Source organism: Ochotona princeps, chromosome 1, assembly GCF_030435755.1.
Source record: "Ochotona princeps isolate mOchPri1 chromosome 1, mOchPri1.hap1, whole genome shotgun sequence".
NCBI classification, from domain to species: Eukaryota; Metazoa; Chordata; class Mammalia; order Lagomorpha; family Ochotonidae; genus Ochotona; species Ochotona princeps.
Window position 1 is genome coordinate 81,156,731 of NC_080832.1, and position 24,409 is coordinate 81,181,139.

Below are 24,409 nucleotides of genomic sequence, written 5' to 3' on the forward strand. Positions count from 1 at the left end.
CCATGACCCAATTTTACAATTTCAAAAACTTACACTGGCACTTTTGTTAATAATCAAAACTCATTGTTATCAGGAGCTCATATACCTTGTTATGAGCCCATTACAAATGCTACTGCAGACACTCACTTTTCCACGAGTGTTACCAAGATTATTCTTAACATATATATTTTTAAAAAAAGTATACTTAGGGGCTGGTGTTGTGGCATAGCAAGTTAGGCTTCACCACCTGTGAAGCCATCCATATGATTAACTGCAGTCCTGGCTGTTCTACTTCTGACCCAGCTCACTGCTAATGCATTTGGGGAATTTGTGGAAGATGGTGCCAAGTACTTGGGCCCCTACCACCCATGTAGAAGACTGAGATGAAATTATGGGCTCCTGGCTTTGATCTGGTCCACGCCTAGTCACTGTAGCCACTTAGAAGGTGAATTAGCAAGTGGAAGGTCTCTAAGTAACTCTAGCTTTCAAATAAATATTAAACATAAATAGATAATTTAATTAAAATTTAAGAGCTCCCAACTCCGTAAGTCGAAACTAAAATAACAAAACCTCTTCACTGATTTATTTTTTTAGGAAAATATGTATGAAACACTTGTTAGCATTCTTTCTAAAGAATTACAAATTACTCAGAAGAACTGTCTGACGTACAAGACAAGCTCTACCACTCACCATAAGAATGTCTTGTGTGTGAATTTCCAAATGACAGCATAATTTTTTATTTCAAATTAAGACTGGATTAAATAAAACATTTCAGGAAAAGCTATAAATGTCAGTGTGTCTACCTTCACATAAGTCCTGGTAATTATGTCAACTATTTGACAGCAACCAGATTAGGTAATACTGTTGTGTCTCTGATGATTCCAACTGCACAGAAAGTCCTACTTGTACACCTGATATATACAAAAGCTCCTTTAACACTATGCATACTTTGTATATATCTCTACTCCTACAATAACTGTACAACCAGTTGTTTTTCTTTCTCTACTCTAATAAGCTACAAGGGTATACAGTTGGTCAAATTCTTCTTGGAACATCCTTCACCATATCTACAGATGACACATAGCATAAAATCAATCAAATGCCTTTGAAAGAAAGGTGAAAATACTTTCACTAGCTTGTCTGTGAATTTTAGCATCATTTTAGTAATAATAGTTATACTACAGGTGAAGTAAAAAATGTTTATATTTCTAAGAATAAATAAAAGGCAAACCTAAATGGAATCTGCCTTGCTAATGCCTTCACTGCATAGTTAATTCTCCTAGTTTTATTGCCAGATGTTTTTACTCAGCATTGCTTCTTTAAACACAAATTAATTCAATTTAAGAAACAATACTGTACTAGCAAATATGAATTCCTATTAACTGAATGCATTCTTTTATAAAGATGAAATGAAATACATACACAAAATCTAACAGGTGCTAAGACTCAGAATAAAAGAAAACACAACTCAATTTCTAGACTAATCTTTACAGACATTACTAAAGAGGAAATGAAGGACAGGAAAAATAGTTTACTATGCAAATAATCCCAAACTAACAAGTAATCCACATGCCCCCATCAAAAGCAATAGAAATTTAAAATTCAATCTTAAAATTGACCATCATCAGTTTCATTTTTTATTATAAATTTAAAATTTGTATTCCAACTTTTCAGTATTTCAACACTTTGACAATATCAGGAAGATTTTCATCAATGTTTTCTATTGGTATTTTCACTGGATTAAGAGTATGACTCCTGGGCCTGGTGCAGTAGCCTTGAGCTAAAGTCCTCACCTTAAAGGTCCAGGATCCCATATGGGTTCCGGTTCGTGTCCTGGTGGCCCCGCTTCCCATTCAGCTCCCGCTTGTGGAGCTTACTCTCTCCCTCTCTGTACCCTGCTGTTTCTCACTGCTTTTACAATGAGCACTGCACACATGTACTAAGTCAAAACAACCAGACTGTTTACCTTTGGGCTGCTGTTTTCACTCCTGATATCTGTGCATTAGCATGATGAAAGCGTCTACCATGAACTACAGTTCCAGAACACAATGATGTATTTTGTGTATTTTCACTGCAGACACAAGAAATAATGATTAGTCTGAAAAGGAAAAAACTGCATACACACAGACAAAATAAATCCTTTCGAATTTCAGCACAAACACAAACGCTGCATCACTTAAAAATTATTTGTAGAAAAAGCCAACCAACAATGTAAAACTGTCTACTAGCAGCTTTTAAGTTTCCTGAATTTGCCTTTCATATGCTTTGAACCAAGAAAAGAAAAAAACAACAGGAGAATATAAATCAGATTTTGCCACTAAAAAGATACTTAGTCTTTATCTACTTACACTGTCTAGCTATAATTTAACAAATTGAAAATAAAATAACGTTGACTAACACTGTGAGCTAGTAGGCTAAGCCTCTGCCTGTGGTACAAGCATCCCATATGGGCACTGGTTCAAGTCCTGGCTGCTATGCCTGGGAAAGTAATGAAAGATAACCCAAATCCTTGGGCTCTTGCACCCACCAAGGAGACCCAGAAAAAACTGATTCCTGGCTTTCAACTGGCTCAACTTGGCCACAGAGGTCATTTGGGGAGTGAACTAGCAGACTCTCCTCTCTGTAAATCTGCCTTTCAAATAAAAATAAATCTTTAAAAATAAATAATGCAAACTGATGTGTGGCACAGCATATAGTACTGCCATCTGTGATGCTGGCATCCCGTATGTCTGCCAGTTTACGTCCCCACTGCTCTACTGTGACCCAACTCCTTGCTAAAGAACTTCAGAAAAGCAGTGGTAGATGGCTCAAGTGCTTGGGTGACCTGTCACAACAGAGACCTGGATGACTCTGCTGGCTTCTGGCTTATGCTTGGCTTAATCTTGGCCAAACTGTGGCTGCCTGGTAAGTGGTCCTGAGGATAGAAATATCTGTCTTCCCTCTCTTAATTTCAAATAAAAATAAATAAGCCTTTTAACAATTAAGAATTTATAATCCCATTTCTGGGTTGCTACTGATAACTGTGTAAGTACACAGAGTAGAAGCACATAAAAGCGAGTTACATCTCAAATAGCGGGAAATCTTGAAAGAAAAAAAAAAGCCCCTTACTAAGATAATCTTCATTACCACCTCCTAAGTTAACTATAGCTTACTTTAGGGTGCATTCTACTTTTAATACTAAGACTTTACTAGGAGAGCAAACTCATGAGATTACTGCAATCCATCTTAAGATTCAAAATTGGTACCACCCTTTTTAGCAGCCCTACCAAGAAATTTAAAAGAAAAGCTACAGGCTAGAACTATCAGCCACAAAGATCATCAGCTTTTGGTGTTAAATTGTAGGAAACTGTGAGAAAGTGCAATGGAATGAATATACCTCAATTTCTTATTGTTGTTCAACATGTTAAGTCCAATTGCATTCCCTTTTAAAGTTTTAAAACTTTCACTCTTGTTTCGTCTTACATATGTCTTCAAGACGAAATCACCAGAACTGGTAGCAACGATTTCAGATCGACGATTTAACTGTAAAAAGATGAATAAATGCTAGGGTCAATGAAATTCATATTATGATGATCTATCAACAACTATTTGAAAATTCATTTTATCTTTCTTTTTGTAAAGATTTGTGTTTTTTTTAAGAATTTATTTATTTTTATTGGAAAGTCAGATATACAGAGAGGAGGAGAGACACAGAGGAAGATCTTCTGTCTGATGATTCACTTCCCAAGCGGCTGCAATGGCTGGAGCTGAGCCAATCCGAAGCTAGGAGCCAGGAGCTTCCTCCATGTCTCCCACGCGGGTGCAGGGTCCCAAGGCTTTGGGCTGTCCTTTACTGCTTTCCCAGGCCACAGGCAAGGAGCTGGATGAGAAGCAGGGCTGCTGGGATTAGAACTGGCGCCCATATGGGATCCTGGGCGACAAGGCGAGGATTTTAACCACTATGTTTTCACACTTGGCCCGTAAAGATTTGTTTTACGTGAAGGCAAAGTGATAACAGAGAATGACAGACAAAGAAAGAGATCTTCATCTAATGCTCATTTTCCAAATGGCCACAATTCTCAGGGTTAGGCATAGCTGAAGCCAGAAGCAAGGAACTCCTGTAGGGTCTCTCATAGGGACCTCATAGGTAAAGGTCATTTTCCATTGCCTTCCCAGGAGCATTAGCAGGGAGCTGGATTGGAAGCAGAGTAGTCGATTCAAACCAATACCAATATAGGATACTTAAGCTGGTAACACAGATAGCGGCTATTCTACTGTAACAGCAGTCCTAAGTACTCCATGCTAAAGCACAGACAAAACCAGTGGAGGACTGCCCAAGTGCCTTGAACCTACATGCAGGTACCCAAACAAGCTTCTGCTGCCTGGCTTCAGCCTGGCCAGGCTCAGGTTATTGCAGCCTTTTAAGGGAATGAATCACAGGGTGGAAGATCTTGTCTCTTTCTGTCATTCATTCTAACTGCCTTTTATTTAAAGGATCATGGAACTTTTATTATTATTTTCTCTTCATGTAAATGATATTCAGAATATTAGGGGAGGGACTCTTTAAACAGCTTCATCCAGAGATTTCAAAAAATAAGCATTTTCCTACTCTTATAAAACTTTTGCTCTCTGATAAATAGCACTACTAAATATGGCAATCAGCTGTCATTTCAATGTCCTTTTCTACATGGACTTTTGCCTAAGCCTGAAAATTTCTATATAAACACAGAAATCAATATATAATCTTCATACTTTCAGAGTTATACATTATAATATAAACATATAAAGATCAATTATCTTGGGGAAATCACAATTTTACAGGATGCCTCCTTCTTTTCCAACAAAGAAACCTACCTTTTTACATCTCCTGCTTAAGACATTTAAAAGTTACTTTCAGAAATGGCACTATGGCTCAATGACTAAATCCTCACCTTGCAAGCACTGGGATTCCACAAGGGTGCCAGTTTGTGTCTCAGCTGTTCCATTTCCCACCCAGTACCCTGAGGATGGCCCAAAGCCTTAGGACCCTGCAGCAAGGCAGGAGACCCAGAAGAAGCTCTTAGCTCCTGGCTTCAGACTGACATAGCTCTGGCTGTTGCAGCCACTTGGGAAGTGAACCAGTGAACAAAAGATCTTTCTGTCTCATCTCTATAAATAACCTGCCTTTCCAATAATTGATAACTAAAATCTTTTTAAGAAAAATTGTTTCAGATTGTAACAAAAAGGACTTCAGTTCCCTCTGCTCATAGTAATAATTTCTCCAAACTGACATTTATTTTTTAAATAATAGTTAACTTCTTTAAAAATATTCATTTTAACTGGAAAGGTAGATTTATAGAAAGAAGAGACAGAGAGGAAGATCCTCTATCCACTGGTTCACTCCCCAAGTAGCCACAATGCTAAGAGCTGAGCCAATCCGAAGCCAGGAGCCAGGAGCCAGGAGCCAGGAGCTTCTTTTAGGTCTCCCACATAGGAGCAGGATCCCAAGGCTCTGGGCAATCCTCTGCTGCTTTCCCAGGCCACAAGCAGGGACTACAACATTGGAACTACAACAGCTGGGACATGAACTGGCACCTATATGGGATCCTGGGTTCTGCAAGGCAAGGATTTAGCCACGAGGCTTTTGTACTAGCCACTAGGCTATCACACTAGGACCTATCCCTACTTTTTTCTTATTTAAAAAAATTTTTTTAAATAATGATAATGTTTACATAGTTGATCAGGGTGGGAAGGGTCGAGGATCAGGGGGTAGTGGGTAAGACCCTTGTTTATACATTTTTTTCTTCTTCCCATATATGAGGGAGAGGAGAATACAAAAGGAGAAACCATGCCCAGCTTCCCAACCGTCGCATTAACCCAGGGAGTGGGGAGCTGCCACCCAATATCATCCCAGGTTCCCCATTGTGGAGCATTTTCTGAGGGTTCTGTTCATATGTTTTCAACAGTTCTGAGATGCTGCGGATATCACCGCTCCACAGGTAAGGAAATCTTTCCGAGGTTAACTGGCTGTCATAGTCCACCTCTGAGTTTCCTTTGGCCCAGCAGTTTGCTGTCAAATTTTACCGGGGTAGTTGATCAATTTGTTTGGCCCTCTTTCTTCAACAAACCAATGGGTGCTATAGCCCAGCCCAGCCTTGTCCAACACATGCCTGGCCCCCATATACCAGAAGGAGTTGCAGTTCAGTCAGAGCAACCCCCAGTAACCCAGCTCTGGTTCTTGCGCCTGCCAACATCTACAGTCTACTGGTCTGTTGTGCCCCACATCCCACTGGGATCTCATACACATCACTGGGTACTGAAGTCTAACTCAACTGAACTGACTTCACCCTCCAGCACACACTCATGCAACCAGGTGCCATTGCCTGTCCAGCCAGGCCCACCCCCCAGTCCTGGTTCTCATTCTCACCAATGGGAGGTTGCAGCTCTTTAGAGAGGTGCCTACAATCCCTCCACTGGACCCACAGCCTGCCCTGGATCTCACTTTCCAGCTGGTTTTGCATTCTAGCTTGACAGGACTTGCCCTCAGCCCTAGCACTAGCCACATGATGCTGTGGCAAAGCCCGACCCACCTGCCCACACTCTGGCTCATGATTGCACCAGTGGATACAATCGGCAACCCCAGTCTGGCTCTCCCCCTAATCTGGCTGACAGATGTTGTAGCCCTGCCTAGTGTAGTCTGCCTCCAAATCCAGCTCTCACACTCACCAGCATGAGTGGTGGCACAGCAGAGGAGTCCCCACTACTCCAATTCCAGGCTCAACCCCCTGTCCTGGTCTCACATGTGCTACTGGGTGCTGTGGCCCAGTCTGGCGTAGCCTGTGTCACCCTGGCATTTGCTGGCAGATGCTGTAGTCTGGCCTGGCCTGGTCTGCTCCCAGTCCAGCTCATGCTAGTTGGATCTGTTGCCCAACCCGGTACAATCAGCCCCCAGTACTGGTCCTAATGTGAACTGACGCAGCCAGACCTAGACCATTCTGCACCCCACCCTGATCTCAGATCTGCCAGTGGGTGTTATGAACTGGCCCAGCCTGGACCACCCCCTTACCTGAGCCTCATGTATGCTGTAACCTGGTCTGCTCTTTGCTTTGGTTCCTGCGTTCACCTGTAGGGACTGCACCCCGAAAAAGGAGTTCCCCAAGTTCTTCTATTGGGTCTCCTCCCAGCGTTGCATCTTGTGCACATTGGTGGATCCCTGGTCCGGGTTGAGTTAGTCCACCTCCTGTCCTGGCAGGAACAGTAGCCTTGCCCAATTTACCCACACCCAATCCGGTTCTTATCGTTGGGTGTTACAGCCCAGGCACATTTGGTCTATGCCCTGACGCAGCTCTCATATGGCCCAGTGGGAGCAGAAACCTAGCCCAAGCTGTCCCACACACACTCTGGCTCTCATAAGCACCAGTGGATGCTGGAGTATAGCCCAGTCTGGCACGCCCCAGAGACTGTTCACACCCATGCCAAGGAACACTTATAGACAAGACCATCCTAGACCACTCCTATCCTGGTTCTCACGCTCACCAGTGGGAACCAAAACCTAGCTGGGGCATCCCCTAAACTCCCAACCAGGTCCATTTCCAGCCCCAGATCTTGCCCATTCCCAGTCCTATCCCTACTTTTAAAGCAAACCCACAGTACCCTAAAACATCCCCCCTAGAATCCTCTTGAAAATAGAAGTCATGGTGCCAGCATCTTCCTTTTTTTCTGGGATAGCTGGATTCCCAAATCTAAAAGCATTTTTTACAGTGTGCATCATTTTCTTCTCCTTTAGACAAATCTTTACCTCCTACTCTTATCTGAGTTGACACATTACCAGGGATAAGAAATCTAAGAGCTATGCCCAAATTTGAGCTTTTTTTCCCTTTTTCTCCTATGAGGCAACTCCTGCTGATTCCAAATGATATAACTGAGAGGCTGAGAAGCTGAGCTGAACTTCCAACAGACACACACAGCTACATAAACCCTCATAATCTGGATAGGATTCCAGCCCACAGGATGAATCAGAACTATTACAGCCCTCAAAAACTAAAATCTAGCTTCTATACATCTCAACTCCCAACTGGAAATAGTTCTCACACTTTTACAGAACAAGAGCATCACAACAGGACAGTTTGATAAACCAAGTGCTGTGCAGCACCCTTAAGTTTCTCCTGACTCAATACGTCTACAGAGGGCCTTAGAATGTTTCTGCCCAGCAACTCCTCAAGTAATGCTAAACTTCTGATCAAAGCCCCACATTTTGAGAACCACAGAATTCAGGTGACCTGAGATGAGAAATGCTTCTAGCAAGTTGTAAGAATTTAAGTTCTTGGTCCTCCTCAGCGTAGAAGATGGAGCGGTGGACAGCAGACCATGGCGCACACGCAGGAAACGGTATTGGGGCCTGCAGAGGACATTTGGTACCATAGCAGAGAATGCAGAACAGAACATATGAACAATTGTCCCAGCCAAGCGATGACAGCAAATATGTGGGTGACTGAAGATTTTAAGGTTGACTGTGTCAACCAACAGACACTGGAAGGGATTCCTCATCCATTGATCAGTGAGATTGACAGCAATTTTTTTAAGGATTGATTTTAGTTTTATTGGAAAATCAGATATACAGAGAGCAAGATCTTCAGTCCGCTGATTCACATCCCAAGTAACCACAACGCCCAAAGCTGCGCTGACCCAAAGCCAGGAGCCCGGAGCCTCTTCCGGGTCTCCCACGTGGGTGCAGGGTCCCAAGGCTTTGGGCTGTCCTCGACTGCTTTCACAGGCCACAAGCAGGGAGCTGGATGGGAAGCAGGGCTGCCAGGATTAGAACTAGCGCCCATATGGAATCCTGGGCGTGCAAGGTGAAGACTTTAGCGACTGGGCTAGCATGCTGGGCCCAGCATTTCTGAACTATTGCACCCACCTGGGCAGAACATTTGGAACATGTGCCATCATGACCCTGGGTTGATATTAAGTGGCCTTTCCCCTTCCTCGAGTGTTGGGATGGTTGGGAGGCTGGGTATGGTTTATCCCCCTACCTTGTCCCACCCCCCAGAAATGGGAAGAAATAGAAAGCTTGAAAACAATGATCACACCCACTTCTCCCTTGTTCTTTCCCACCCTATGTAAACATCATCTAAACAAACAAAAAATTTAAGTTCTGCAGTAGCAAGAAGTTATTTTGATCACTAACATCTAGAATACTATACTCAATATATATTTACTCCATGAATATTTCATTGGGATTGCAAAATGTGCAAAAATTATCAGTATGTGGTATCTTCTACCCAAAGGTATCACTCAGTATATAATCATTTAAGTGAAAGAATTCAGGGAAGGTAGCACTTAAGAATTTAAGATAACAGAGGTAATACAAAACTATTAAATGATGGGACATTAGAAATGTATACTTAAAAACATTTAAATTTTAAAGAATGAAGTAGAAATTGAAATAGTAAAAACTAGATGCTCTGGAAAAAAATTTGAAAAGAGAACAAATACTAGTTATTTAAATGATAAATGATTCTGAAATTTTTAAAAAGAGGGCCCGGTGCATTAGCCTAGTGGTTATATCCTTACCTTGCAAGCACCAGGATCCCATATAGGCCCTAGTTTGTGCCATCCAGTTCCCTACTTGTGGTCTGGGGAAGCAGCACCCTTGAGACCAAGCACCCATGTGGAAGACCTGGCAGAAGCTCCTGGCACCTGGTTTTGGATTGGCTCAGCTCTGGCCACTAAGGCCACCTGGGGAGTGAGCCAGTGGACGTAAGATCTTTCTGTCTGTATCTCCTTCTCTCTGTAATCTGCCTTTCCAATTAAAATAAATAAATAAATATACCTTTAAAAAGTAAATTTTTAAAAAGAGAGAAAAGGAAACAATCAAATGACAGAATTAAATAACACATTATGTAGCAGCTGAAGATAAAAATGAGTGAACTGGAAAAGAGAGCTGAGCAAAGTACTTAGACTATGATAAACACCTTGTTCTTCATCATCTTCTTTTGAATACAAATAAATGAAATGGAAAAACAAAGCTGTTCTAATGTGATTATCATGAATGCCACAAAAAAATAATGTAGAAAAGCAATTACCACAGAGATAACAGCTAAAAATCTTTAACCAAAAACAAGAAGACTCCTTTATGTGAGGAGGCACAGGACACTACAGAAGCCTAAAGGAAACACTAATAAGTAAAACAGAAGGGGAAGAAAACTAAGATACTGTAAACCAGGAAAGTGTTATGTTGCAATCGGTTACACCACCACTTGTGACACCATTATCCTATATCAGAGGGTAGTTTCAGTCCTGGCTGTTCCACTTCTGATCCAACTTCCTGCTAAAGCATGCAAGTGCTGCTATTCAGGGGCGTCACCAGGAAGCTGTTTTGGCAGTAAAGATGGGATTCAAATCCAGCTACTAAACGTGGATGGAGGTGTCAATGGTAGTTCATCCTGCTGCACCATAATACTTTCCCCAACCAAAGTCATTTTTAAATTGTCCAGAGGACATTTATTTAAACTTTTAAAGGAGTAAATTTACTTAAAGAGAAACACATCATAGAACATTTCCTAGGCCACTTTACATAATAAAATACAATAATTATATACTTTTCAGACATAAACATGAACATAATAACTTTACCAATAAAGGAATATATCCAAAGTGAAAATTTATAAATGCACATCACTACAGTTAGTAATTGTACATATGCAGCTTTGTAACTGTAGTCATCTGAATGCGATAAGACAAGCCAGTTTTTCACGAGGCTGGGCCACTATAATATATTCAGTCATCCAAAGAAGTGAGACCTGCAGAAATTCTATTTTTTTTAAAAAAGATTTTGTTTATTTAATTGAAAGATTTACAGAGATAGAGGAAGAGAAAGGAAGAGAGAGACTGATCTTCCATCTTCTGGTTTACTCCTCATGGTTGCAACGACCCTAGTTAGACTTCTAGAAGTCAGGAACCAGGAGCTTCTTCTGGCTCTCCCATATGAATGCAGGGGCCTAAGCACTTGGGCCATCCTCTGCTGCTTTCCCTGGCATATTAGCAGGGAACTGGATTGAAAGTGAGCCACTGGCACTCAAACAGGCATTCAACTGGGACGCCAACATTGCAGGCAGAAACTTAACACACCAAGCCACACTGCCAGCCCCCTAAATTTTCAACTTTTGCAAAAACCCAAGATGTATAAATAGGACTTCACTTACTAAGGAGGTTGCAGTGTTTTTACAGTACCTTATATACACAGAAATATCATAATGTATATTTAGAGTCAAATTTGAAAAAGCAAAAACAAAAATATACAAACCAGAACGCTCTCAAAGTCTTTACACAACTTATGCCTCTAGTACTGAAAGTGATGTGAAGATGAAACACATAGTCCAGCAGTTGTAAAATTAATCCAGATAAATCAGAGGGGAAAAAAAAACTATAAACAGAAAAGCAACACAAACACATACAAACTAAGCTGAAAACATGACATATGAAAACCCATGTTACAGATGTATTTTATGGGTAACTGCAAGAAGGCAGTGCATAGAGTGGACTGACTTCCACCATCATTAACTACATTTCAAAGTTCTGCTTTTCAGTACACAGCTGTCTGTTTTCTTTAAAAACAGTGGCAGGCAGCTTCCTTTCTGCCAAGAGCTATTTGGATATTTGTAATATTATTCACAGCCCAAACAAAAGTATTAACTTAAAAATTAACCTCTGCTATAGATTTATTAAATTCTGACTTAACACCAAATGATTTTGTGGGTCTCATAAGGCTAGTGGGTGTGGGAAATCATCCCCTGGTCTCTGCCTGCTACGCGGTGGCCATGACCTAGAGCTTGTCTGCCTTGGTTTAGGGTGTGACTTCCAACCCTGTAGATAGAATGTGACCTCTGATATGACTGGAAGGTCAACAGAATTAGGTGTGCCTTTCATCCAATCACAATGTCATTATTGGGTGAAGGGACTACCCTCTTTTCCTCCCTTAGACCTCTTTCAGGTCTTCCACACGGGTGCAGGGTCCCAAAGCTTTGGGCCAACCTTGACTGCTTTCCCAGGCCAGAAGCAGGGAACTGGATGGGAAGTGGGGCCTAGCGACATGAAAGAGTGCCCATACAAGATCTTGGTGTGTGCAAGGCGAGGGTTAGGCTACTGCGCTGAGCCCCATACCATAGGATTCTATGCACCTTCCAGAAAGAAAGAGGTTGGTTTCTAAAGACATATGGATGTTATATGGCAGGGCTGGATCACAGAGTCAGAACAGGGGATGGGTTATGTTAGGCTGGGCCATGACACTTCTCAGTATGTTAGAGAAGCAAGTCTAGGGGAAGATTCTGTGGGAGATATGTGGGCTAACCCCTGTGGAACTGCAATGTCTGCTGGTTTGCTCAAGAGCTGAGGGTAGTGACAGGCTGAGCTAGGCATGACCATGGAACCCTCTGACACTCATGGGAATTGGGGTTGGGAACAGGCCAAGCTGTTCCAGGCTGCAGAACCCACAACTGCACTCAAGAACAAGGTGTGGGACAGGCCCTGGTCAGGCTGCAACATCCACCAGCTCCATACAACAGCTAAGACAGAGGGGCAGATTATGCCAGGTAAGGGCTTAACACCCACTGGCACACTGGGAGTGGGCCTAGTGGGCCATAGCTCTCGTGGATGAGTATATGATTCAGGCCTGGGTGTTGGTCAGGCTGGGCAAGACACCTCCACTTATTGGCAGGTGTGTGGGCTCGTTTGGGGGAACAGGAAAGGGCAGGGCTGGGCCAAATCTTAGCTCACTGGCATGTGCAGGAGCCAAAATAGTGTGTGCAAGACTAGGCAATCACACCTACCAGTTTGCATGAGCCACGGATGGGAACAGACTGGGTAGGGCCAGGATGCAGCACCCACCAGTAAGAGTTGAGATTGGGGGAGGGTTGGGACAGGTCAGGCCAGGCTGCAGCATCCAATGACAAAGGCCAAGATGCAGGGATGGGCTATGATGAGCTGGCTCAGAGCAACCAGTGGCATGCATAAGATCGTGGCTGGGAACAGGCCTGGTTGGAAGCTGAAACGATATCCTGGCTGGGTTGTGGTTCCCGCTAATGGGCATCAGAGTCTGAATGGGGGCAGTGATATGGGATGGATATCACAGCAGTGTTTCTCACCATGGGTGTGAACTAAGTCTGGGATGTGGGAGACTGGAATGAACTCCAGCACTCACTGTGCTTGTAAGAGCCAGAGTGGGTACAGGATGGGCTGAGCTGGGTCTCGGCACCAGCTGAACCATGTGAGAGCTGTGTCTGGGTGTGGACCAGGTGTATCTGTACTGTAGTACTCAACATTAAGAACCAGAATAGGTGTGACCCAGCAATTGTAACTACCAGTGCCTGCACAGGATGTGGGTGACAGACTGAGCTGGACCCTGTACTGGTAAGCACATATAAGAGTCAGGTCTTGGGCCCGGCGGCGTGGCCTAGCGGCTAAAGTCCTCGCCTTGAAAGCCCCGGGATCCCATATGGGCGCCGGTTCTAATCCCGGCAGCTCCACTTCCCATCCAGCTCCCTGCTTGTGGCCTGGGAAAGCAGTTGAGGACGGCCCAATGCATTGGGACACTGCACCCACGTTGGAGACCCGGAAGAGGTTCCGGGTTCCCGGCATCGGATCGGCGCGCATCGGCCCGTTGCAGCTCACTTGGGGAGTCAATCATCGGAGGGAAGATCTTCCTCTCTGTCTCTCCTCCTCTGTGTATATCTGGCTGTAATAAAATGAATAAATCTTAAAAAAAAAAAAAAAAAAAAAAAGAGTCAGGTCTTGGATCACCTTAGCGTTTCTTTGGGGATCACCCCCAACTGAACCACTGGACTTAGAACTCCAATCACGGGGAGAACTGCATGCTCTGTTGTCTGACCGTGGAGTGCATGTGTCAGAACTGGGACTCCTCAGAGGCTAAGAGAGAGCAGCGGACACAGGCACAGATGCACTTGGAAGATATGGCAGCCCACTGGGGTCTGCAGAGGACATCTGGTATCACAGCAGAGAATGAAAGGTAAAACAAATTGGGTAACTACTCCACCAAGCATTGACAGCAAACATCTGGGTGAATGGAGACTCTAAGGTGGACTATGTCAGCCAATGGACCTTGGAAGGATTTCCCCATCCTTGAATTTGGGAGACTGACACCATTTCAGAAAAATCAAAACCATCTGAGTAGAATCCTTGGAGCCTGCTTCACACTGGGGATCCTGAGATGATATCAGGTGGTCATTCCCAATCCCATCCCCGGTACTGAGGCAGTTGGGAGAATGGGTGTGGTTTCTCCCCATTCTCTCCCCACTTCCCCAAGATAGAGGGAAGAAAAGGAATATTGGGAAACAACGGTTTCACCCACTTTCCCCTAATGCTCAACCCTTTTTCCCTCCTTAAGTTACTTTGGAAACATCATCAAAGATAAAATAATAAAAAAGACATTATGTTTAATGATAGGCTTTTCTCTCCTCTAGATAAGACTAATGGATATTCTCCAACATAGTGCTAAAGGTAGATTAGGAAAACTATACAGTATACTAGTCACTGTGTAAGGGTTGGGCTGGGAATATATCTTCTTCATAAAGCATACAATATTAGTGAAAGGGTTTAAAAAGTCTAAAATTAGTGCTTGCCTTCAGAGGGGGAAGTTGGTGACTGGGATTTACAATTAAAAAGCCCAAGTTTTCTTTTGGGATAATAGTTTTTAAGTGTATAGCTTAATAGAAAAAAAGTTTTAAAGCAACACTTGCCTTTTTTCCTTTTGAGATTTCAGAATCCTCATCTTCATCTACATTGAGTAGATTTATTCCACTACATAAAAAATAAGGGGGAAAAAACTTAAGTAATAATTACAATTCACATGTTAAGTTCAAAATCATCTTCTGTGCTCACCTAATGCAAAGAATCAGTAAGCTCTTTCTGTAAGGGCTTAGATGATAAATATTTTACACTAACCAGACTTTCTGTAGCAACTACTCATCTTCGCCACTGTAATATAAAAACATCCATAAACCATACATAATATGATGTAATAAGTGGAACTGAACAGTTATTCAAATCAATAAATGATAATTTGTTGACCCCTCTCATAAATGAATTCAATAATTTTTTAGCTGACATGTAACTATATATTTTTGAAGTATAGTGTAGTAATTCAATACATATATTCCATTTGTTATAACGAGATCAGGGTAAATCAGAATACGCATCTTCTTAAATATTTATCATTTTGTGTGTTGGGAGCTTCCTAACACTCTTTTCTAACTTTCCATAAAATGTATCATACATTGTTGTAAAATATTATTGCTCCACTATACAATGTTGGAGCTTATTCGTTCTAAGTTAATTATCTTGGTATCATTATCCAACCTATACATTTTATATAATCTCATTCATTTCCCCTTTATGTTTTCAACAGCGAAAAAGGACAAAGAAAACAAAAAAGAAATAGCTAGTGAAGAAATCTTAGCTAATGAAAATATATTAAGTACAATGATATCACCACAGAAAATAGTTATACTCCTTCCATTCTTGAAATATCAACTCCTCATTAAGAATTATTGGTTTGATAAAAGACTAATCTTTTATTAACTATACATGTTAATCTCAAAATGTTGAAAACCATGAAACCCTGAAGAAGTGAGAAAACAAACTGTATAAACCTAAGTATAATACACAAGGCAGCAAGGACTTTAAAAGCCACAATATAACCAAGGCAAATATTCAGTGTAGTTTTTTAAGACAATCCTAATAAAAGTTACAGTAAAATCTTACCCTTTTTATAAGGTATGATTCCACATACATTTGTCTGTACAAAATGTATTTAACATGTATAGTAGTGTTGCCTTCTTGGAAAAAAATCTGATCTAGTGGATGTTGAGCTAGACAGTGTGGTATATTACAATTAGGAAAGAAGGGAACTACAAGACATACACTGTTATACAAATTCAAGGGTCTTAAATTGGGTGCAGTCAGAAATGCCTGCCTTACAATCTGCCACCTGAAACAGACTGCCTCCCCTCTTTAAAGAACAATTTCCTTAGTTTGAAATATTCTACTGTAGGTCAATTTTTAACCATAAAGCTACATGTATGACATGGGCATGTTTATATATTTCAAATGAATGGCAAAATTATTTATCAATTATGAAAAGAATGATTACTTTCTTAAGTAATTTTCATACTCCTGAAAATATTTTTATTTATAAATTTTTTCTAATTGAAACTTTCATTCTTATAGTAAAATATCTGAGGGAAAAAATATCCTTACTCTTTATCTGTATCTCCTTCACTTTCTTCTTCATGATCAAAGCTCCAATTACTTTTAAAACCTCCATCTCTCTTTGACTCTGATCTAGCCAAAGCTGGAATAAAAACAAACAAATAAGTATTCATCATAGAGATGTTCAATGTAAAACAAATTCGAGCATTTCCTAACCTCTTTGATCATTTAATATTCTTTCAAACTGCTTGCTTTGTGACTATGATAAGTTTTTTATGTCCTCTAAAGAGAAAAAAACATTAAAATATATTGTTGCTAATTTAGTCATTCATATTTGTGTCTGTCATTGGAAAATGCTTACTTTAGCAAGATATAAGAGTGGGAAGGCACATAAATACCTATCAAATACATAAAAATCAGTCCTAAATCTCACTCTTTCCTCACTGACTCTAGGAATTAGTAGCTACAAACAGTTTGTCTTATTCATGAGGACTATAACCAGCCTTTTCTTTATATGCAATCATCTCTGCCTTTTAATATAAGAAAAACAAAGCAAGGTCTTCCTTATCAGGAACACAGTTAACTCTAAGACCAGAAAAACTACCTCTAAATAAGAAAATCAAATATGCTCCTTTACAAGTCGAAAACATTTTTAGGTCTCTGAAACTCCCTAAAGCTATAAACTACAAAACAAACCTGGAAAGACAAATGAAGCTCCAAAGCCTTGCAGTCATTATGACAAAAAACCAATGCACTACAATTTGGGCTTTGAGATTAGATTTGGGCCCTAGGCACAAACACACACAGAAGACCTGAGGGGCAACACTGATCTTGCAAATTAAGTGGGCAGGAAAAGGGAAGAAATCCACTAAACAAAGAGCAGGGATGCTGCCTTGCATTTGTTTCCGGATTTTTGAATTAACTAAAGACACTACCACATGGCTAATGCTACAGTCTGAATATTCATGTTTCCCCAAATTCCCATGATGAAATCTCAACCCTCAGGGTTACAGTATTAAAAGGTAGGAACTTGGGCCCAGCGGCATGGCCTAGCAGCTAAAGTCCTCGCCTTGAACGCCTGGGATCCCATATGGGCGCCGGTTCTAATCCCAGCTGCTCCACTTCCCATCCAGCTTCCTGCTTGTGGCCTGGGAAAGCAGTCGAGTACGGCCCAAAGCTTTGGGATCCTGTACCCGCGTGGGAGACCTGGAAGAGGTTCCTGGTTCCAGGCATCAGATTGGCGCGCACCGGCCTGTTGCAGCTCACTTGGGGAGTGAAACATTGGATGGAAGATCTTCCTCTCTGTCTCTCCTCCTCTCTGTATATCCGGCTTTCCAATAATAATAAATCGTTAAAAAAAAAAAGGTGGGAACCTATGAAGCTGATTAAATCACAAGGATAGAGCTGCCAAGAATGGGATTAATGTCCTTATAAAAAATCAATCAATGGTATAGCACACTAATTCTCTGCCTATAATATTCCAAATGCGTGCAGTTTTGAATTTCAGCTGCTCCACTTCTTACCCAGATCCCTAATAATGGCCTACGAAAGGCAGGGGAAGGTGGACGAAGGGCTGCAGCAGCCATGTGGGAAACCTAGATGAAGCTCCTGCTCCATGCTTCCATCTGGCAGCTTCTGCGGCAGAGTGAACCAGCAGATGGAAGCCTTCTTTTTCTCCCTCTTCCCTTCCTTCTCGAACTCTGCCTTCCAGATAAAAACAAAATCTTAAAAAAATAAGGGAAGGAAGGAAGGAAGGAAGACAGAAAATGAAATTCAGATATATGCTGATATACCATGGATAACCCCTGAAAACATACCTACGAAAATAAGACACAAAAGGACAAACATGGTATGATTCCATCTAGATGAGGTCTGAGGTTCCTAGAATAGGTAAATTTGTGGAGAGAACAGAATTTAACAGAGGTGACAAGAGGGAGGAGGGAAACGGAAAATTTCTATTTAACAAGCATAGTTTTTGTCCCAGATGGTGAAAAAATTCTGGAAATGAATGATTTCAGTAGGTATATAACTGTGAATATACTAAATGCCAATGATGTATAATTATACATTTAAATGGTTAAAACAATTTTATAATATGCATTCTTAAGTCCAATCACACATTTACTAATTAGAGATTTTCACTAAACTTATTTTAAAGGCAGAGTGAGAGAGGAAAACACAGAAATGAAGACACTGTCCATCCATGGGTTCACTCTCTGAATGGCCACAACAGTCAGGACTGGACCACGCTGAAGCGAGGAGTTCAACACTCCTATCAGGTTTTCCATGTGGGTAATAGGGATCCAAGCATGTGTCCCTGAACTGGGTGACAGAGGCCAAGCACTTGGGCTATCTTCTATTGTCTTCCCAGCTGCAATAGCAGGGAGCTGGTTCTGAACTGATGTTTCAGGCTGTGGTTGGCAGCTCAATCTGCTATGCTGTAACCACAACTCTTGAATTCATAATATTTGATCCCAAACCCAAAAATTCATGGAAGGAAATTAACTGAGCAATTTCACAAGACAATTACAAAAAACTATAAAATATTAGCAAAAATAGCATTATAACTAAGTAGAGTTTATTCCAAATAGCAAGAGTTAGTATGTGAAAATTATGAGCGTAAGTCACAATACCAATTCACAACACATCTTTTAGTAAACTGGAAATAAAAGGGAATTTATTCAATCTAAGAGCATAACCATAAAAATTCAGCAAATACAACTCTCCCCTGCAGTAAGCTGTCAACAAATCCACTCAGTTATGTAATCAAACTCTAAGTTGAGTAAAGCAAAGGGAAGAAAGCATACATAAAGGGTAAGGAAAACCAGCAAAAAATAAAACTATTATGTGCATCAGAAAGACTCAACAGTTACAGACAGCAGATATTTATCTAATAGAAAGAAACAGTCTACTTTTTTCCCCAAAGAAAATTTATCTACAGGAATGTGAATACACATACATTAAAACAAACAAACAAACAACACTCTGAAAGACCACTTGGGAGAAAGTCATTGGAGACCATTATAGTTTTAATTGATCAAGGTATCAACGGCTACTAAATAGGATATTTACATTGTTGTGAAATATACCACACTAACCACAAATGGGAAAAAGCTCACTTTCAGTGAAGAAATCTGACAAACAGTACTTTAACTAAGTGATCAAAGTTAATTTAACTAGTAATAGTAGCAATGAATAGGCCTCTAGCTAGGACATGCCCAAAACACAATTACTTATTCTGCCCAACAGAAGAATACAAATTCAAGTGCCTATCCAACTATTTTGAGGTACAATATATTCTAAGTCATAGACTTAAACAACATAAAAGGCCTGAAGTAATGGAGTATATTCTCCAACTATAATAATGCCATCAAACTAGAAATCAACAACAGAAAAATTTCCAAATTACATAGAAACTAACAGTTCTAGATAATCCACGGATCAAGGTTAAGAAATAAAAATTATCTTACAAACTGATTGGAATGAAATTAAAAACATCATATGCAAAAATTTGTAGGTCATATTTAAAGCAATGCTGATAGGGAAATTTGCATTGCTAAATGGATATCTTAGAAAAGATCTCTTATATTATGAAATATAATTGTTGTTTGAACCTGTTTTCTGGTATACAACTCCTAAAAAGTAAGGCAATCTGCAAATTAGCAGTGTATTTCCCTATTCTAATGAGTCCACTAGAAGGCTGGTTGTCCCTAACCCTTAGGTTAACCTTCCATCCAATCTGACCTGCCACCTCTGGGGCGGGGCACCATGCCAAAGGTTCAGTGGATCACAAGGGCCAGACTCAATTAGTCATGCATAATGAAACACCCCTGACACCCTAAAGAGACCAGGCACAGAGAGCTTTTGGACAGCCTAACATCAGAAATCACCTTTACCATCCCTTTCCAATAAACCAGCACACATCCTAGAACAAATCACTTCTATGGTATGCCTCATAAAATGTGCAACTTGAATCCAATCATGAGAAGCACCAGGTAAAGCCAAATTGGGAAAAATACACAGCAAGGATCCATTTTTCCTTTAAGAGACATGGAAAATAAATGCAGTTCATGATTCTATATTGGATTCTGATTAAGATTTTTTTCTCTTGATAGTAAAGAGCATTTTTTGATCAACTGAAATTTGAACGAAGTTTATAGATAACAGTATTACTAATCTTAAATTTGCAATTTTGACTAACTTCACTGTGGTAATTTTATGACACATGTTACAAAAAATAGGGAGAGAAAAAACAAGCAAAAAATAGGGGGAAGTGAATCAATTAAGCAATTAGATGAGAACTTCATGTCTTAAATTTACTTTCAATCAGGATTTCCTATTATTTTCCTGTACTGACTTTAAGTTCAACACTATTTTGGACAAAGCAAAAAGCCCCCCAAAACCAAAAAACAACAACAACTCAACATGGTTAACTATACAGGAAACAGTAATTGTTGTAAATGTTACTATTTTAAGTTCCAAGAAGAGGGATATGTGGACATTCAGGTCTTACTCTTATTACTTTCCTTCTAAGATGTAAAGTAATTTCAAAATAAAAAGTAAAAAAAAAGGGGGGGCCAGCTATTGTTACACGGCCAGTGTCAATACGAGTACAGAGTTGGCTGTTGATTTCTAGTCCAGCTCCCTGCCAATGTGCCTGGAAGAGTAGAGGAAGACAGTTCTAGCATTTGGGCCCCACACCAGTGGGGAAGATTAGCATGATGCCACTGCACTGGCCCCCGAAAGTTCCTAAATAACAAAATACATTAAATTACAGGAAAAATCAAATGACTTCATTAAAAAATTGTTTATAGTCATTCTTGTTTTAAAAAAAGCATGCAATAATTTGATAAAGAGATATGCATATGGTTCAATCTCTATAATTTAACCATGAATTACTATCCAGAATACATTAAAAAAAAAACCACTTTATCATTACAATAGAAAAGTGATGAGGGGACAGAAAATATGAATAAGTAACTCAGACAGGAACACACACACACCACATACTCACACTCCAAAAATTTATATTCATATTGAGTTTATTGATGGGACACAAACACACAGAATATGGGGTTAGCATGGTGGCATAGCATACCAAAGCCTGGCCTGCAACACTAGCATCTCACATGGACACCAGTTTGAGTCCTGGCTGCTTCACTTTTTAGTTTTAAAGATTCAATTATTTTCTACTGGTTAGGCAGTTATACAGAGAGAAAGAGCTTCTGTCCACTGATTCATACCCCAAGTGGCTGTGATAGCTACAGCTGAGCCAATGATCTAAAACCAGGAGCCAGGAAGGAGCTTCCTCCTGGTCTCCTACATGGGTTCAGCGTCCCAAGTCCCAAGACTTTGGGCCTCCTCTACTGGCCGGGAAGTAGAGCAGGCAGGACATTAACTGGGGGATGTGTATAAGGTGAGGATTTAGCCACTGAGCCATCATGCTGGGCCTCTGGTTGCTTCTTTTGATCCAGTTCTCTGCTAATGGCCTGGGAAAGCAACAAAGGACAGTTGAAGTCCTTGGGCCCCGGTGTCCCTGTGGAAGACCCAGAAGAAGCTCTTGGTTCCCAGCTTTAGATAAGCCGAACTCTGGCCATAGCGGCCACTGGGGAGTGAACCAACAGATGAAAGATCTTGGTCTCTCCTGCTTTCTCTGTAACTCTGCATTTCCAGTAAAAATAAATAAATCTTAAAACACATGCATATACACATACACACAGACAGAATGGGGGCTAACCTAGGTACTTAAATATTCTGTTTTTTTAAATTTTGAATCAACAATAAATAATTTTAAAAATACAAGAACTGAAGCTGGCACTGTGGCTCAATAGGCTAATCCATTACCTGCTGGCACTAACATTCCTTATGGGTACGGATTCATGTCCCAGCGGCTCTACTTTTGATTCAGCTCCCTGCTTATGATGGGAAAGCAGCAGAGGATGGCCCAAAACCTGAAGCCTTGTGGAAGACTTAGAAGAAGTTCCTAACTCCTAGCTGCAGATCGGCTCAACTCCAGCCATCGCAGACATCTGAGGAGTGACCTAACGGATTGAAGACCTAATGCTCTGTCTTTCCTTCTCTCCCCGCAAAGCTAACTTTCAAATAAAAATAAATAAATCTTTAAAAAAAAAAACCCTAGAGGAACCGTAATACTCAGCCTCATTGAAGAGTATTATAAATTCAAACTATTATCTGATAAGCCCACAGACTGTCAATAATGAAAACAAGCAGTATTAAGTGAATGATGAAGCATAAAAAACAGGAAAACATAAAAACTGCTATTGCAACCACTTTGAAGACCATCCAGCAATACCTATTGAAGCTGAAATTGTATGTGCTCCAGAACTCAATCATGCCATTGCTGAGCGATGGTGCCAGTAAAGTATGGCCCACACAAAACTGACCCACTGTTTATTTTTTATAAGGCCTATGAGCTAAGAACATCTTTTTTTTAACTCTTGGGAGGAAAGACCAAAAGAATTAGGATTCATCACTATGAACACTGTATGAAATTCCAATGTCAGTGGCCACAAACAAATTCATACTCATTTCTGGTACAGAAGGTCTTTTCACTGACATTGCAGTGCTGAGTAACTTGTAATAGACTGTGTGGACAGCAAAGTATATTTACAATCAGGTCCTCCACAAAAAGTTTGTTGACCTCTGCCAGAAATACAGGAAGAAAAAAGTTTAAAAAACAATGTTTACAGTAACAATATGAGACACACTAAAAATGTTCACAGTAGCAACATATGTAATAATAAAAAGTTAGATACAATCTGTTTCCTCAAGAAGAAGGAATGTATTTAATTATCACTACTGTGGCCCTCTAACAACATGCAAACAAAAATGGTTCACAAATGCTCAGAAAAAATCTGTATAGACTGAATATATGCTCAATACAAGTGGACTTTTCCCATAGTCATTATTCCCTAAACAAAACAGTAACACTAGATACACAACATTTATACTGAGGGATCAATACACTGTATTAAATGAATCTAGACAAAATACACAGGAGGACGTATACTGTTATGTGCAAACATTATGCCTCAGCTTCCCTAGATTTAGGTATCTATTGGGCTGCCTCGAATCAATTACATATGGGTAGCAAGGAAAGATGTATGTCCATGCTATGGAACACTAAATGACAAGAAAAGAATGGTTTTTGCCCACTGCTGAATCCCTCAAACAATGCTACAAGAATTAAAAGAACAAACAGAGCAGGACAGATTTACAAACTTAAAAACATTAGCACCACAATTTGGCTCAATGGCTTAGTAACTGCTTGAGAAATTTAAATGAAACCATCTTGGAACCTCCCAGATCAGCTACACCACTACAGAACTACTTTCGTAAATTCTACACGATGAAGAAAAATCACCCAGCGAAGCCTTTCTCAAATTCCTCAGCTATAAAATTTGTACCATTTAAAACAACAACAAAAAAATACCACCTCTTACTACTTCAACATGAACTCTTGGAATATACTGAGATTATGGAAATGATATTAAAACAGACCCCTCTGTGAGCCACCACAACAGCAGAATTTTTCCTTCTTCATTAGGCCAGTTCTTTATTCTAATCAGTGGAATGCTATAGACCTTCTGGCAGCGTGCCAGGAGACAATTTATTTCAACTTCATGAGGCAGCAGTTAGTGCTGTTGATATTGCTGAAAGCTGCTTGTTCTATAACACAGAAACATCAAGCAGTAGCACTTTAATCTAAAGTTGTACAGTTGTACCCAGGTTACAGAATCTCTAAAAATAGTTTCTAAAGCTAAAGTACACAGTCCCAAAGCTATAAAATGAGCTCATCACAAACAGTTGTATGAGAAAAACATTATACTCCTGCTTCAAGGTGAGATGATCACAGGTGGCAGGGGAGTTGGTGTTCAGTAAGACCAACGAAATCTGAGAAACACTTTAATCCAAGAGTGCAAATGCACAATTCAACAGAGAAAACTGATTTTCATAAGAAACTCAAATGAAAAGACAGACTTGAGAAACAGGTGATGCCTCTAAGTGTTAGAGAAAAGAAACAGGAGCAAATATCCGAGCTTGTGAAGGAACACTGATGTAAATCCTCATACTTTATTACTATTGCTGACAAGACCAAATCATTCTTTGAGACTACTTCCTGTGGTTAGAGACCAACCTGGCCTGAAGACTGAATGATAAAATATTAGGACTCTCGGGCCCGGCAGCATGGCCTAGCGGTTGAAGTCCTCGCCTTGAACGCCTGGGATCC

The 24,409-nt window shown here is 40.5% G+C and overlaps 1 protein-coding gene across 11 annotated transcripts in view; it reads right to left on the reverse strand.

Annotated features, from left to right (window-relative positions):
- Nucleotides 1–24,409, reverse strand: part of SENP6 (SUMO specific peptidase 6) — a 99,234-nt gene that overhangs the window by 61,001 nt on the left and 13,824 nt on the right. For 9 of the 11 annotated variants that reach the window (XM_058661322.1, XM_058661318.1, XM_058661313.1 and 6 more), the window contains exons 2-3: nucleotides 3,356–3,501; nucleotides 1,946–2,050 (exon numbers count right to left, since the gene is read on the reverse strand). In XM_058661322.1, coding sequence (XP_058517305.1) covers nucleotides 1,946–2,050; nucleotides 3,356–3,381 — 131 coding nt within the window. In that variant the 5' untranslated portion in view covers nucleotides 3,382–3,501. Of the gene's footprint in view, nucleotides 1–1,945; nucleotides 2,051–3,355; nucleotides 3,502–14,687; nucleotides 14,749–16,206; nucleotides 16,301–24,409 lie in introns of those variants that run through there. The other 2 variants (XM_058661333.1, XM_058661329.1) reach the window with 2 other exon arrangements.